This window comes from Microtus ochrogaster, chromosome 16 (assembly GCF_000317375.1).
Source record: "Microtus ochrogaster isolate Prairie Vole_2 chromosome 16, MicOch1.0, whole genome shotgun sequence".
Lineage (NCBI taxonomy): Eukaryota > Metazoa > Chordata > Mammalia > Rodentia > Cricetidae > Microtus > Microtus ochrogaster.
This window is the reverse complement of record NC_022018.1, coordinates 10,371,696-10,388,267: the sequence shown is the minus strand read 5'-3', so window position 1 is coordinate 10,388,267 and position 16,572 is coordinate 10,371,696. Positions and strand designations below refer to the sequence as shown.

Here is a 16,572-nt window from a genome sequence, read left to right as displayed (position 1 = left end):
AGTTCTGTGTACCGTGCCTAGAACTTCATCACATGGCTCTTTAGCTGGAGAGAAAAGATGAAACAACATTTAATGTGTTTTGCTTGTCTTGCTGAGATGGCTAGGACAAAAGGGGGGGTTGAAAATGCAAACTATGCTACTACCTAGTGAAGTGTCAGCACGTACCTGCTGCTGCTCTTTGCATTGCTAAAATTCATGCACACTTGTTTTGTATGCACACATCCTCTGTAGAAGGAGCGGCGGGCCTGCTTCTCATCCCGCCTGACTCCCGCATGGCTAGCTTTATACCCAAAATAACAACACACAAATTGTATTCTTTTAAACACTGCCTGGCCCATTAGCTCTAGCCTCTTACTGGCTAACTCTCATATCTTGCTTTAACCCATATCTAGTAATCTGTGTAGCACCACGAGGTGGTGTCTTACCAAGAAGATTCTAGTGTATGTCCATCTTGGGCTGGAGCTTCATTGCGGCTGACCCAGAGAGGAGAGGCATGGTGATTGCCTCACTTCCTCCCAGCATTCTGTTCTGTCTACTCCACCCACCTACAGGCTGACCTATCAAATGGGCCAAGGCAGTTTCTTTATTAACCAGTGAAACTAACTCCTCCATCAATCCTCAAAGGGGTTAGCCTCAATGTCTCATCAGCTCCTACATACGTTGGGAGTCCAGTACCTTGCATATAAAACACAGGCCCCTTGTTTTAGTCCATCTTATGTTGCTAGAATAAAATTCCCAAGTCTAGGTATTTTATAAAGTTTCTGGCTCATGGCTCCAGATGTTGGGAAATTCAAAAGTATGATGCCACTGGCGGCCTTCTGCTGCTTTACCACTAGACAGAAACTGGAAGACAAAGTGACAAATTGGCCCATGCAAAGGAAAAAAACATGAGTGCAGTCACCAGCTCTCTCGAGTTAATTAATCCAGTCCCACAAGAATCAACCCATCCTCCAAAGATGCTCATCTTACTTAATGACCTAACACTTCTTAAAGGTTCTTCCTCCTATCGTTGACACAGGGGTAATTAAATTTCGGCATGAGCTCTATAGGGATAACCCATATTCAGACCACGGCACTCTTCCTTCAGGCCCAGCTATGGCTTCTGGCAATTTAAGCTAAAGAGCAAATATCTTGCTAACATAAAAAAGATAGGAAGTGTCAAGGGTTGTGGAAATATGAAATAACAGAACTCACATGTGTTAATGCAACCACCCGGAAACACTTTGGTTGTATGACAGAGAACACCTGTTTCCCTGTGTGTCACCCGTTCTCCTCCTAGTAAAAGTCTAACAGAAATGTAAACATGTGTGCAAAACAGACATACATGCTCTGTAATGTCTAGGCATTATTTGTAACAACCTAAAACTGGGAACTTCCTTGGGTGTTCATCAGTAGTACAAGAGTATATAATACATGCTGATCCCATGGAATAGAATTCAGAAATGAGGATGAATGGTTCTAAACTTCTCCAACAATGGATTCAAAAGTTGTGCTGAATATCTGAGGATACAGAATACACCTTTACTCCCAGCACTTGGGAGGCAGACACTGGTGGATCTCTGTGAGTTCGAGGCCAGCCTGGTCTACAAGAGCCAGTTCCAGGAGAGACTCCAAAGCTACAGAGAAACCTTGTCTTGAAAAAACAAAAACAAGAACAAAACAAAATATTCTGACAAAAGAGCCATTGACAAAAGAGCATGCAGTGTGTGATTCTACTTATGTAAGAGATAAAAACTAGTAAAATCATCTTGTATTGTTAGAGTTGGGATAACAGGTACCTTTGGAGAGGGTGGTATTTGGTTTTGTTTTTTCCAAGACAGGGTTTCTCTGTGTAGCCCTGGCTGGCCCGGAACTCACTCTATAGATGAGCCTCAAACTCAGGGGTCTGCCTGTCTCTGCTTCCTGAGTCCTGGGCTACAGGCCTCTGCCACTATGTCTGGCATGTTGATAACGTTTTAATTCTTGTTCTGGGTGCTACTTATGTGTATGTATTCTCTGAAAACTCATTAAGTTGATCACTCCTATAATTTTTGTTGTTTTGATTTTCGAGACAGGGTTTCTCTGTGTAATAGCTCTGGCTGTCCTGGAACTCACTTTGTAGACCACTCTGGCCTCGAACTCATAGAGATCCTCCTGCCTCTGCCTCCTGAGTATTAGGATTAAAGACATGCACCATCACTGCCTGGCCTTTTTATGTGTACGGGTGTTTTGAATACATGTCTGTTTGTGTATCACGTGTGTGCCAGCAGCGACCAGAGGACAGAGTCAGGTCTCCCAGAAACTGCAGTTACAGATGGTTGTGAGCCCCCACTCCATGTGGGTGCTGGGAACTGAACATAGTTCTTTTGCAAGAACACAAGCTCTTAACCATGAGCTGCCATTTCAGCCCCATTAAGGTATTTTTAGATGCACATGCTTTTCTTCAAATATATATATTTCACACTAGTGTGAAATAGCTCACCTAGAGTGACCTTAAATTGCTTTGTGTTAAATATTTCAATTCATTTTTTCCGAATGTGAACGGATATGCAACAAGATACATGTTTAAAGTTGTACTGTCTAATGGCTTCCAACTGGATTTTTCCCGTGTCCACCAATCACACATACATATTTTTAACACTCATATCAACACTAAGAGTTAAAAACTGAAGTATTATTTTCATCCTATTCTCTCCCACCCTGGAATCCTCTCCATGGATAAAACATCATTTTCAGGCCATTGAAAATCACACTTGAGGAAGGAGATGCGAGATGCCACCTACTTGCTATCTACTTGCTACTTAGAGCCTCGGTCTTTTCTCATAATAAAGTTGTTTTTCTCTTTCTCCACTTGTGTTGGTTGGAACTTAAGCACAAAGGAAATGGGTCATTTAGATCCCACAGCAAGGCTCCAACTCATGCGGCTCTTGGCCAGTTCAGTTAACAGGCTATGGACCAAGATCCTCTTTAATCTGTGCTTTCAAATCCAACCGTTTCTAACCTAGATTTGCCATTCCTTTGAAGGACTTTGTAGGAAGCTACTAACAAAGGTCAGTATTCACAAATATTCTAGATAGTTCTCTTAGAATACAACTATGTTTGGCATGTGGACTGTGCTCAAGGTACGGCAAGTGACAGCCACTTGGCAGTTTCACTATTGTTAAAAGAGGGTCACCAGCTTTTCAGTTTGGAAGGGAGACCCTTTCGTGCCAGCTCCCTTAGACTAGTCAGATTGGTCACAAGGTACAGAATAGCCGTCTCAGAATCAGAGGTCGCTTCTCAGTCATGGACCAAGCTTGGGCAATAACGGGTGGAAACAGACACTAACTGGGGCCTCCCATAGTGGAGGATGGGTCCTTGGAATAGAATCACAGGATGTAGGAAGAGGTGTAAATGTGTTTTAAAGTCTTGTTTTGAAATCACAAAGAGATTTGCTGAAAGACTGTAGACAAAGGTGACAGAATCAGGAAGACCTCCCAGAATTTTAAATAGTTGGGTGGTAGTGGTATAAGTCTTTGATCCCAGCACTTGGGAGGCAGAGGCAGGCGGATCTTTGTGAGTTCAAGGCCAGCCTTCTCTACAGAATGAGTTCCAGGACAGTCAAGGATACACAGAGAAACCTGGTCTCGAAAAACAAAAATAAAATAAAAAATAACAAAAATTAATAGAATTTTAACTTGGGCAACTGAATGAATATCAATGACATAGCTATAACAGACAAGACTGAGAGACAAGACTCAAACACAGGTTTGAGGGAGAAAGTCAAGATTTTGGAAGGGTTGGTTAAACTAGAGATGCCAGTTAGACATTCATATGGGAATAAGAAGGACGCAGCTATTTAGGGGAATTGAAAATGATAAGGGGAGGTATGTGATCTCTAGATAAACAAATATGGAAAAGAAGGTTCAGTTGGGAAAGCACAGCCATCTCCAAGCAAGAGGATCTGAGCCTGGATCACTAGCACCCATAGGAAAGCCTGGCAGGGTGGAAAGTGTCTGTCATCCCAGTGCTGGGCGAGGGAGGTGCGAGACAACAGGATCCCTAGAGCACACTGGCTGCTCATCTAGTCTTGCCAAATTGATGAACTCCAGGTTCATGGAGAGACCATCTCAAAACATAAGAGGAAGGTATTCAATGCAGATTTATGGCATCCACACCTAAGTACACACACATACACCCCTACATGGACACATATAAATACATCACATATACACATACAAAACCCTTTTTGGGAGTTTATCTGCATGCAATTGGGCTTCTGAGCACAGGACTAGTTGAAATCACACAGTGTTGCTAGAGAAGGGCACTCAGGACCTTGACACATTTTTATTTGTACATTGACCAGAGGATGTGAAGCCAGAACAGCCAAGAAAGAACAACCAGTCAGATAAGAGAACAAAGAGCGCAGGTGTCATAAAACAAAGGGAAAATGCTTCAGGGTGTGTGTGTGTGTGCGTGTGTGTGTGTGTGTGTGCGTGTGTGTGTGTGTGTGTGTGTGTGTGTGGTGAACAGTGTTAGGGGAAAGTAAGCAAGCCAGAAGAGACCACTGGCTTTGCGTCAGGGTGTGTGTGTGTGTGTGTGTGTGTGTGTGTGTGTGTGTGTGGTGAACAGTGTTGGGAAAGTAAGCAAGCCAGAAGAGACCACTGGCTTTGCATGGAGATTGCCATTTCAATAGCACTGTGGGAAAGAGTCAGAAGACAAGCTTATATGCTGATAAGAATGATCAGGTAGAAAGAGAGATGACGAAAGACAGCATTCACAGAAAAGGGGAAAAAAGGGAAGTGACTGGTTTGGTGGCAAATGCCTACTTAAAAAAATAGTCTGGGAGTGAAGGAAGGAGGATTAGGAGTTCCAGGCTTCTCTCACCTGCATAGTAAGTTCAAGGTCAGCCTGATCTGCTGAAGTCCTGCCTCAACATAATGAAAAGAAAACACAGACTGAGGACACAGTTATCAGTTACTGGCCTTCTTAAAAGAAGGTATTATAAGTTGCCTGTATTTGGCGCTCCCAGGACAGGGCCTCATAGGTAGAAGATGGATAGACCGCAGATTCAGGGTACCCAGAATGAACTGGATCAAATTAATCTAAACTTAAAAATGAGATGGAATGTTGTGCTAATAATTTCTTTAGGGACTCTGATACTTTTTTTTTCTCCCTATGGGATAATGTTGAGATTTTAATCTTGGATGAAAGAGGGGGAGCAAGACAAAGACAGTATTGGCCAATTTTCAAGGCCTTAAGGAAGGGGGGCTACTTTGATATAATCTCTCTACACAGTTACTCCCTCCCCTTTTTGATGTAGGCACATCTGAAAAAAAAACTGATTATGTATCTTTATGGATACACATAGCAGAAGAATTTTAAAATGTACAGTCCCAGGCTCATACATGTGGTCTATACACATTCACTGAACGACAATTTTGTGTAGAAGAAAAGGGCTGGGTCGTTTTTGAAATGATTGCGTCTTCCCTCCCTCAAATAATAAAAACAGACGCTTTCAGATACTTTACAAGCTGGGTCATCCATAAAGTCTTGGTGGAGCTTGTGAGTGAATATGTACTGACGATGAGGAATGGAGCAAAGAGAAAATAGAAGTAGGCCAATCTGGGAAACGGAGGGGCGCAGGCGAGCACCGGCATCTTCGAGCTGTTTCATTAGGATAGGAATTTGGGGTTTTACTCTCTTTAGACCCAGTTTGCAGCGTGAGGAACCGAAGGAACCAAGAACGAAGCCGAAGGATAGAGAAGGGGTGGCTGGTCAGCTTTGGAGTCCGCCCCATCCGGATCCGGCGGTTCACAGCCCCCGTCGAGTCACGTCCCGGGGCTTCCGGGGTTGCCTAGCAACTAGTGCCCCGCTGGGGCTCCCGGTGGCCGCAGCAGCCGGGTGTCGCCCTCAGGAGGCGGGTCCAGACAGACCAGCCGCGCAGGACACGTGGACTCAACGGAGCGGTTCGCGCAAGGGGCGTGGCCAACGGGCCCGGTGGGCGGGTGGGAGGCGGTGCGCGTGCGCGACTGGGCGGGGGGCGGGCCCGGCGGGCCGGGAATAAGCGTCGGGGGACGGTAGCTGGCAAGGCTCATGCTAGAGTGCTTCGCGACTGCTTCGGGGATTGTCAGGGTGAGTGAACCCTCTGCGGGAAGTCTGACCCTCAGGGCAGAGGTCAGCAGGCATACCGAGGTCTGAGGCTCGGGATGGGAGGCCGGAGCGGTGGGGTGGAGGGCGCCGACCACCCGGGCGCAGCGGAATCTGTGGTCCATGGCAGCAGCCTGTCTTCCGAGGGGGCGTCGGGGCCAGAAGTGTCTGCCCGGCGCTCTACCCCTGGTAGGGAGGGGAGGGTGTCTTAGTATCATGCTATGGGTCCAGCTATGTGGGCTGGACACTGACCCTGGCTGGCCTGGAAGCATACGGGCCCTGGGCTCTACTCCTTCTGCCCTGGCTCCCCCATCGTCCTGGGGCAGACCCACAGGTCCTGTTGTCCAGGCGGGGTTGGCTAGTCTGAGCCTGGGCGGTTGGAAAGACAAGGGATGCTTGTTTTTCTTGTTTTCCCTCTTTGGAGCATATGGCACCTCCATCCACACAGATGCTCAAAACTAGAGGCCTGGGCGTTATTCTCACCTGCGCTCCTCAGTTGCATCTAACCCATTTGGAACTCTCATTTTCCGAACACCTTCTTGCCCCAGGTAATTCAGCCTCCCTTTCTGCTCCTTTGACTGTTTCCTGAGCCTCTTCTGTTCATCCAGTACAGGAGAGCTAGAGACGCAGACTTAAAACAAATCTCATATGTCCCACCACCCCTGCCCCATTCCCTTGCCCTTCTGTGGCTTCTCATTGCCCTTTCGAGCTCTTTCTTGCACAGGCCTGCAAAGCCTGTTGTGATTCAACCTTCTTAGTACTTAAGACCCGTCCCTCCGCAACTGATTGATTATTCTGTTCCTACATGGGATCCACGTCTTGTCTGAGTTTAGATGTTTACTGTCGTATGTTCCTTCTTCGAGGGACACAGTTTTTTGGTTGAAATATTTCTTCTCATGCTTCCTGCGTTGTTCCAAGTGTGAGTGGGGGATTGTGTGATACTCTTGGGCACCTCATTTGGTGGCCTCTGTTTTTCATTAGCCTGTGATCTGTGATAGAGGGGTCAGCCTGAGTCCACAGCCCTGTTCTCCCAGCCTTTGCAGGTCTGCTCTTTCTGTGTTTCTAGGCTGTTGGTTACATGTATAAGGGTAGCGTGACTTTTCTTTGGCTTCCCCCAGTGATCAGATAGATCATAACTATTAAATGCCAGCCTGTTCGGGACAAGTTTTCAGCCTCAGCCCATGTAGAGGTTTCTTTAACCTGGAGACTTACTGGTTACTTTTACTTCAATAACTTGGAGCTGGCAAAGTAAGAAGCAAGCGCTGGGCAGTTTTCTTTGGCATTGACTCTGGGTACAGGATATCTGAATGTTGTCAAATGTGGCTGTTTTGAATGTAAATTCTTAACTAAGAGCCCCAGGACTTAGAAAAAAAAGCTATGAACAGCTGCTAAGAGGAGAGCTAGGAGGAAAGAAAACTCTCTGATAGGAATAATGATACAATTGGAGGGAAGGGTGGGCCAGCCCTTCCTTCCCAGGAGTGGGAATGCTCCAGAGGAGAGTTCAAGCTTAGGCAAGAGATAAAGGCTGACACATTGGTGTGCCACATCTCATCTTATTCAGGCCAGCTCAGCATTGTTCAGTACGCAAGGTCCTGGCCTTTGGAAGGGGGAAAAGAAAAGTCGGAAGGAAGAAACAGACCGGGAAGTAGGCGGTGCTAGCTGCAAGAGTCTTTGGGTTTCATTTGAACCATGCCTAGGAGGGATGGCGAGATGCAGTCAGTGGAAACAGAGGCTGCAGGCGCAGTGAGAGGAACCTGGTGGAGTCAGGCTTTGAGGGAGGCCAGCATGGCTTTACCAGTCGCCTGCTGCTCCTGTGACAAATGCTGAGGCAGGGGGTCATTTCCTGAGCCCCCCCTGGATGGGATCGTCACCGTCTGGGCTAAGGGGCTGATCTGTTGGGCTTAGCAATGTCCTTTTCCTCCTTCACTGCCATGTGCGGGTCTCTCCCAAAGTGGGTGTTCCGCTGAAGACGATCTTCCCCAAAGTGAGTAGTCAAGAGTGTATGAGTAGTTGTTAACCTAACCTATAAATGAACCATTTATAGGAGAACCTGACAGTCAAGTTTCTAAGACTTCAGGCCCATCAGAAGAAGACTCCATATGGTAGTTGGCTCTTTTTTTTTTTTTAACTCTTTGAGGGCCGGCCACCCAGCTCCCAAATAAATAACACGGAGACTTATTCTTACTTATGAATGCCCAGCCTTAGCTTGGCTAGAACTTAAATTATCCCGTTTCTCTTTAACTACATTTTGCCTCTGGGCTTTTTAGGTAAAAAGTTTTATTCTATATAGCTTAATTTCCTTACTCCATGACTGGCTGGGTGACTCACTGGTCCCTGGCATCCTCCTCTCCTCTTTTTCTTGTTCCTTGTTCTTCTCCCTAGATTTCTCCTGTATTTATTCTCTGTCCGCCAGCTCTTCCTATTTCTTTCTCCTGCCCTAGCTTCCACAGCATAATCGAATGTAACACATCTTCCATTAATACTCCACAACACCACACATGGGTGTCTGCCCGTCTTTAGGAAAGGAGAATCAGTCAGTTAATCAATTTCTTCTCACATGGATTTTTCTCTAGCTTGGCTAATGCAATTTCCTGAAAGCCAGTGGGCTTGGGAATTCCTGGGGCTTCTCTTCCAAACTGTGTGCCCATGGCCTTGAACTGTGTAATCGGAGTGTGGATGATGCAACTTGTTCTTTGGGCAGAATGGAGCACTCTGTTTGCTCTTGACTGGGAGCAGTTGAATTTCGCAGGTGGCAGTGAGTTACCTTTTGTCATTATGGTACTTGTGGGATCTTCTATCTGGTTAGGAGCCTGTGGCAGTATGCTCAGTGGTTCTTGGCTTTTATGCTGTGTCACTTGACGAAAGGATAACCTGGACTCACAGTTCCTATGTTTATTAATCACTTGGTTACTCTTTGGTATTACCTGAGTAGAAAGTATCCCCATAGATACACATCCCAACTGGATCCAACCATGTTGGTAGAGGAAACCACAGATTCAGTGATCACCCAACTCAACTATCTGTCCAGTGGACAGCTTCAAAGTTCTACCCTTAATTACACAGATGTCAAAACTTGGCTGCAGATGGCCTAGTGGGTAAGTTGCTTGCAGCTTGAGGACTCAGTTTCCAATACCCACCATCCACACCAATGCCAGGTATGTGGCAGCTGCCTATGATCTCGGTGATTGGGAGGCAGAGATAGGGGTTAGGCAAGCTCACTAGCTAAACTAGCTAAATCAGCAGCTTGGCTTCAATGAGAGATCCTGCCACCATGTGATAAAGTAGAGAGCAATTAAGCAAGACACCCGAAACCAACCCGATCTCCACACACACTTGCTGTGTAGACCAGACTAGCCTCGAATTCATAGAGATTCATCTGCTACTGCTTCCCCAGTGCTGAGATTAAAGGGTAGAAAGAATCACAATTTAACAGTCTTTGTTAAAACAGTGTACTTGTGTGTGCATATATATTTACTTTACAATAATGAATTTTGGGTAGACTTTTGGCCCCTGCTTAGGCTGCGGTGGCGGCAGCAGCAGCAACTGCAGCCGCAGTGAGGGAAGCCAAGGGGGAAGTGCGCGGGGAGGGCTATGGGGCTTTGAGCTGAGTGCCAAGCTGGGGCAGTTTATGCCCAAATGGCTGCGGCTGGCCAGAGCTACCAGAGACTCTAGTGGCCCCACAAATCAGGCGCCAGGTGTTGCAAATTAGGTCGGTACGATAAATAACCAGGCCGACTCAAGAATAACAATTATATTTTAATGGTTATAAGGGGAAACTCACGGTACAAGATTGGGAGGTCCGACTGCGCAGAGAGAGCAGGCACCTGAGTCCTCCCAGTTTTTCTTCCTGGGCTCCAGGTAGCCACGCCTTAACTAGATGTGATTGGTTGACAGAGTTTCCCCATCACTCTATATTAGAAGCCTTGTGCAGAATGACAGCTGTCATGTCGTCGCCGCACATGACGGTAGGCAGGCTGGAGACTGCTCTGTTGTACCCTGAACATTGTACCTCCCAGTGGTTGCCGCTCCCTTCATAGGGACAATGGCAGGAGGTGGGAAAACTTCGTAAATGTCAGAGGATGGCAATCTCTCGGGTCCTCCTTGAGAGCTTTAGGGTGGGTGAAGGGCTGCCGTGCCACCGCTTCCCAGCCGGGTACAAGGAGGAGATGGCGCAGCTTGGGAGCTGTGCTAAGTTTACGGACTATTAAGGGGGGACCTGAACATTATGGCTGAAGGTTTGGGGTCCTGCTACTGTTAGTCATGGCGGAATGGCTCTGCCTTTTGAGATGGGAACACCAGACTGTATTTGAGGTCCTGAGTTGTCTTCACCTTCCATTTTGAGGTGAGTCTCCAAACCCAGAAAGGACAGGACTTTCCAGTGAAGCAGCAGTTAACGGAGACCTGCCTAAGCTGCGGTGCCAGCATGTATGCGACCTAAGTTGGCCTTCAGGGAGCTTGCCAGGTGGCTGAATTGTCTTGTTGATCTTAAGTCCAGGTGTCATTAAGATGTAATCTGAATTTCTGTGGAACTTTCCTTCCCAATGCTCTCACATGTTTGGTTATGAACCCCTTCCAGGGCCCTGGCGAGGGGACAAGATGGGGTGATGGACTCTTTCACATCACTGCTGTGAGGTTGCTGTGACCAGCCTGATGGCTTCCCTCAGCTCCCAGGGTCCTGTCTCCAGTTCTGCCTCCCTCTACTCCTTTCCGCTGAGCCACGAGCCAAGTCGGCCTGAAGCCAGGCCAGCCTGTGATCTCATCTCTGTTCTCAGGAAATGTCAGCCTCCTGGCTCAGCCTGTGTAGCTCGTTCACCTTTACACCTGCCACTGCTCTTGCTGCCTGCCACGAGACCAAGCTCCTTGCCACACCTTCTCCAGCTTGGCTGCCATCCTTCCTAGACCCAGTGTGCCCGCCGTCTGCCTAGGCCTAGCTGAAGCATCCGCGTGTCACTCCTTCGCCTGTGGGCATCTCAGACCTCCCAGGGGTTTTCTGTTTTGAGAACTCACGCTCCAGTGGGCAGCACTTGTCTTTGTGGGCTGTCAGCGTGTGGACAGGTCTAGGCTTTGGGTCCTGTTAAGCTCGCGTGTGCCTGCTCAGCCCTCTGTCATTCCATCAGGAAATTGTGGGCCTCTACTATCAGAGAGTGGTGGGAACCAGGAGAGCTAGTAGCAAGGCTGGTGGTACTGGGTATCGAACCCAGACCCTGGTGCAGGCTGGGCAAGGGCTCTGCCCCTGAGCTCCAGCTCCAGTCCCATAGCTGAGCTCTAGCCAGTTCTAAGGGATCCTGCCTGCGGCCTCACCGCCTCCCAGGCTTCCCAAGAGCATATGCTGCCAGCTGTTAGAAGGGACCTTAGCACTAGGGCTCTGCCTTCATCGTCTGTGTCTCCCACCTCCCAGGTACCAGGAACCATGACAAACCTGCGGCTGCTCGGCACTCCCTTCCTGTGCGTCCTGCTCTGGACCTTTTGTGTTCCACACACCAGGGCCCATGACCCTGGGGCTGGCACCCATCAAGGCAGCGTGGGCCTGGACAAGAACACAGTGCACGATCAAGAGTATGTATTCACCGGGGGCTGGGGTTCGCCCACAGGGCACCCCACCTTCTTTCTTTTGGTACCAATTTATAGGGCTCCTGGACATTTTTCAAGTATGGAGGTGTTATGCCGAAGTTTCTGGTCCCCAAATGAATTCACGGAGCCAGATTTCTGATACAAATTACATGAGGGTTTTTAATAATATTCATATTTATACTCGAGTTTGGACCACACCTCCACCACGCCAACGCAGTGGGTGAGGGAAATGCAGCCCCAAACCTGGGGAAGGGGAGGACTTTTAAAGGGAAAATACCATAGTCAGGGGAGTTGGAGTCCTGCCGTCTCGGGATTGGGTGAGGAGTACATAGGATAAGGTAGTTTCTGAACCCGTTGGTCAGAATGGCCCTAACAAAGAGCCATTAATAACTGACAAGATGTCTTCAAGGGCAGGATGCCTCCTAGGAATATCTGGACCTCATTAAATTTATGGTCCTGCTCCCTATCTTCTTGATTGACCAATTTTTAGGGTATTTGTTCAAGTTTCAGCACATTTCTGGAGCTGAGATTGCCCAACCCCAACTCCTTACATGGTTTAAGATGAAGGTCCTTCTTTAAAACGGGGTTTGCAAAGTCAGGTCCTCACAGAGGTTGGCCCTTTGGGATTCCTGGTTGTATGGTATTCTGTCTTCACCATCTCATAGGCGGAGGATCTTGAAGCCTAAAAACAATGAATTATTTGTTAGAATTTAGTCGTCGCCTTTAATCCCCCCGCCCCCAATGCACATGTAGTAGCAGAATCCAGAGTATAATTATGGCTTCCTGATTCTGACAAGGTTTTTTGTGACACATTCAAATGTCGAGTCCTTCTTGGTGAGTAAGCTTCACACATTACACTTTGTTATCTATTTTTTGGAGACAGGGTCTTCAAATGTAGCCCTGGCTGGTCTGGAACTTGCTGTGTAGAACAGGCCTTGAACTCACAGAAATCCATCTGCCTTTGCCTCCTGAGTAGGATTAAAAGCATGTGCCACCATGCTTATTCTAATCCTTATTTTAAAAATTACTTTTTAAACTGGTAGCTCAAAAATACTGTGAGCAAATTCCAACCGGAAAGAGAAGGCATTCTGGTTCCACTCAGTCAGGCAGCCTGCGTGTTTTTCTGGTCCCACTCAGACAGGTGACCTGCGTGCTTGGTCACTTTGTGGTCCTGACTGTGTGTTGTGTCCTTGAATGTGGTCTGTGTCTGAACTGGATACAGTTTTACTTCTCAGCGTTTTTAAGGTTTTGTCATGTTCTGACTGTTGGTTTTCAGGCATATCATGGAACATCTAGAAGGTGTCATTGACAAACCAGAGAAGGAGATGTCCCCTCAAGAACTGCAGCTCCACTATTTCAAAATGCATGACTATGATGGCAATAATCTGCTTGACGGCTTAGAGCTCTCCACGGCCATCACTCATGTCCATAAGGAGGTAAGTCAGGGAGTTCAGGTTGGGTGCATCTGGGTCATGCCTGGTCTAGGCGACCGGTGCTGTCCTTGTCCCTCAGCAGTGCTGCTGAGCTTATTCCCATCTAGTGCTAGCCTACCTCTCCTCAGCCCCCCAGAGAAGCAGAGCTGGCGGCCCAGGCTGGGCCCACTTCGGCATTTCTACTGCATCTAGAGTTTATGGGTCCAGCCTAACAGACGGACCAGGTTCACGATGCGGGTTTGAGAAGAATGGTGGTGCCTCTAGGACCAAGGGACAGAGAGCTTTGGGACGGGTTGGGGTTTGTGTGTATTGTGTGGTGCTCGCTGGTGTCCCGAGGCACTTTCAAGTGGAGATGGCTCGGCTTCCATAGCCAGCCTGGGCAGGGGCAGACACTGTTATCCTCTTCTAGCTGAGGGACTTGAGATCCAGACTGAATGTTTTCCTCTCTGCTGCAGTAAGGGAGAAGGAGAGAGGAGGACCACCACAAGCTCAGTGTGGGTTCTCCCTGCAGGCAGTAGGGAGCACCAGCAAGTTTTCACTGCAGTCTTTTTGGGGAGGCTTCTATGTGGTAGGGATGGGGAGTTAGGGCTCAGCAGCCCTGGCACATGAGGTGGTGGCAGCCAGAGATGTAACCAAGGGAGAGCTGGCCACCTTGACAATGGCAGGTTTGAGCTGGCACAACCCTCCCACTCCAGCTTCTAGACGGCATAGTGATTTCAGAGGGCAGACATTCCAACTGTTGACAGTGTTTTCTTCCTCGTGTCCTGGCCCTGAGGTGTCCAGTATGTCACCGTTTCCATTTTTTTAGGCGACTTGTGCAGAGGGCTCAGGCCATGGGAGTTTTTCTTAGGATGAGTGTATACGTTATCGATTTTGACAAACAGTTCTTTGTAATCCAGACCTGCCCGACTTTTTGCAGTGGTTGTACATTATTTTCATAACTAAAAAAAGAGTAAACAGTAATTTTTTAAAGCAAAAAAGCAAGGATCTGTTTTGGTCACATCTTTCTTGTAACTAGCATATATAGTTTTCCCACGTGGATTTTTTATAAATTGACACTCTCTGATGGATGAGTCTAGATTCCTAGAAGTGACCACATATTACCTTGAAAGCTTCTAGTAAGTCAACACGGAACTTTTAGGCATTTGCTAATGCGCCTTTGTAATTCTGCACCTGTTCATCTCATTTGCCTTCTTGCAGGAGGGGAGTGATCAGGCTCCAGTAATGAGCGAGGATGAACTGATTAGCATAATAGATGGCGTTTTGAGAGATGATGACAAGAACAATGATGGATATATCGACTATGCTGAATTTGCAAAGTCCCTGCAGTAGCTGTTACATGCAAATGTGACCCTTGATAATGTGATGGACCTTGTCTGGTATGCCAAACAACTCATTTCCATCCTCTGGCAGTTGGTTCCACTGGGGTGGGGAAGAAGCCAAAAGTCCCCAAGTGCTTTTAAACTTGTTGGACTGGAGCTAGACAAGACTCTTCAGAAGGGTGTTGGATATTATTCCCAAGCTCTCAGGAACTTGACTGTACAATGCCACTCTAATTTCTTGATGTTAATTCATGCTACCTGGAAAGTAAAGACATCTGCTGTGCCAAGTGGACACTCTTCAGTGACCGTGGAGGGAACGTGTGCATGCCACACGTTTTCCCTGGCGGGTCCTGTCTCTAGGCAGATGTGGTCAGGATTCTGTTCCCCTGCATACAGCATCACTTTGGGCAGGTGGCTCTATACTAGCATATATTAAAGCCACAGCATAAGAAGACCGTCACCTATTGAGTTCACCCGGATGCACAGACGTAAGATTCTGTGTCCGTTGGTGTTTTGGAGATGAGACACCACTGGCCTAAGTAGTGTTTTCCAGTTCTTCAGTATTTTATACAACTACTGCCACCCCAGCCTGGGAGACCTTAAATTTGAGAGTGTTTTCTAATCACTATCTACTGTTTGAGTTCCCCTAATCCTTGTATTCATCCTTGCTCCCAGGGCTCCCTTCATGGAGTATGAGCTAATGACGTGATTTTGCAGGTTTGAACTATCAGCTGGTCTAGCCTGAACAAGACCCTAAAAGATGAGTCTCTCAGAATGGTGATTAACCTCATTGAAGTTTTGAAGGAATGTTTTAAAAATTACCTCTTTGAGCCTGAATATGAGAATTTTTCCTTTCGGGGAAGCTCAGAAAAGGAAGCCTAAAGCCTTTTAGCATTGTGATTCCTAGTAGAGGCTGAAAGACACGCAGCCGCGGGGTGTAATTTGCTTTGTGGGATGTGGCAGACATTACTATAAAAGAGAATCCAGAGTGATGGCAGGACCGGAAAAAAACAATCAAATTTGCTTTAAGACCTATAGAGACTTATTTTCTTTATTGAAGTATTCTTGTAAGAAAACGTATGTATTTGTAGGACAGTTTCCTGTGTTAAGTATTTGTGCAATCAGAGCTGACTTGTAAACTATTCTTGTAATATCTCATTATTTTGAAAGATTTATATAATGAACTCTGGCTATCTGATAATAAATGGCTAAAAAAAATAGGAGCAGCCCATTATTTCTTCACAGCCTTTTCCCAATTGCATAAAGGCGCATTTAACACAGAATTTATACATCCCTGCCTTTTTCCCAGGAACCGAGACGCAGTTGCCTGGACCCTGTTCCTTTCTGCAGACTAGATTCTTAGTGGCCAGAGTCACTTTCCCTGTTAGGCATGGGTCTGTTTTTATCCTGAATGAACTCACCTTTGACTCTTCCCTCTCCAGCCACATTCAGCTTGAGACTCTAGGTCAGTAAATACAGAGCTTCCCCTGGAGTCCGGTAACTTTTTCAATTAGATCACGTTATTGAGCGGTCCCAGGTCTGAGTGTCAAAGCACTCACACTTTCCTGTTGGCAAAGGTTCCCTCTGCTTCCTCCCCCATAGAGACTCTGGACTGTGGACTGACCCTTCTGGAAAGCTGCCCCTCTGGAAGGATCTTGGGAGTGGCAGCTGGGAAGGGAGTCATCGAGGGGAGGAAAGGCCCTTCAAAGACAGAATTGGACCCTTCCTCGATGGCTGGCTGTTTGTACTTACTTCATGTTACCCCCATGGTCCATGCTTGCCTTTCCTGATGGGAGAGGGTGTGGAACTTTAGGGTTCCTCACATCTCCTAGGCAAGGCTTGACCCTCTCAGCCTGTGAACACTGGGGACATCTGCACACTGCCTTACCTCCAGCATGGAGATGGCGTGCCCAGGAGGGCAGCCTGGTGCAAGGATTGAGGATGAACTGAGGTTTGGATTCAGGCCAGCTGTCCCTTATCTGTGAAGTTCTAAACTTCAGTCTCTCATCTAGAAAATAACTAAGAAGGGAATTAAAAATGAATTAAGAAAATAAACAAAATCAGAGAACTGGGTCTGGGAAGATAGGTAAGTTGGTAGGATGTGCATTGTAAGTGTGATGACTCCAGCATCCACAAAA

General features: G+C 47.2%; 1 protein-coding gene across 2 annotated transcripts; it reads left to right on the top strand.

Annotated features, from left to right (window-relative positions):
• Positions 1-6,010: 6,010 nt before the first annotated feature.
• On the top strand, positions 6,011-15,652 carry Mcfd2 (multiple coagulation factor deficiency 2). Of its 2 annotated transcripts, none has more exons than XM_005354712.2 (4): positions 6,011-6,093; positions 11,507-11,664; positions 12,956-13,115; positions 14,313-15,652. In XM_005354712.2, the coding sequence occupies exons 1-4, from the start codon at positions 6,055-6,057 to the stop codon at positions 14,442-14,444; spliced, it is 489 nt and encodes a 162-aa protein (XP_005354769.1). In that variant the 5' UTR covers positions 6,011-6,054; the 3' UTR covers positions 14,445-15,652. The 2 variants fall into 2 exon arrangements, with proteins under 2 accessions (XP_005354769.1, XP_005354768.2); XM_005354711.3 differs by lacking the exon at positions 6,011-6,093 and adding an exon at positions 6,262-6,297.
• Positions 15,653-16,572: the final 920 nt, after the last annotated feature.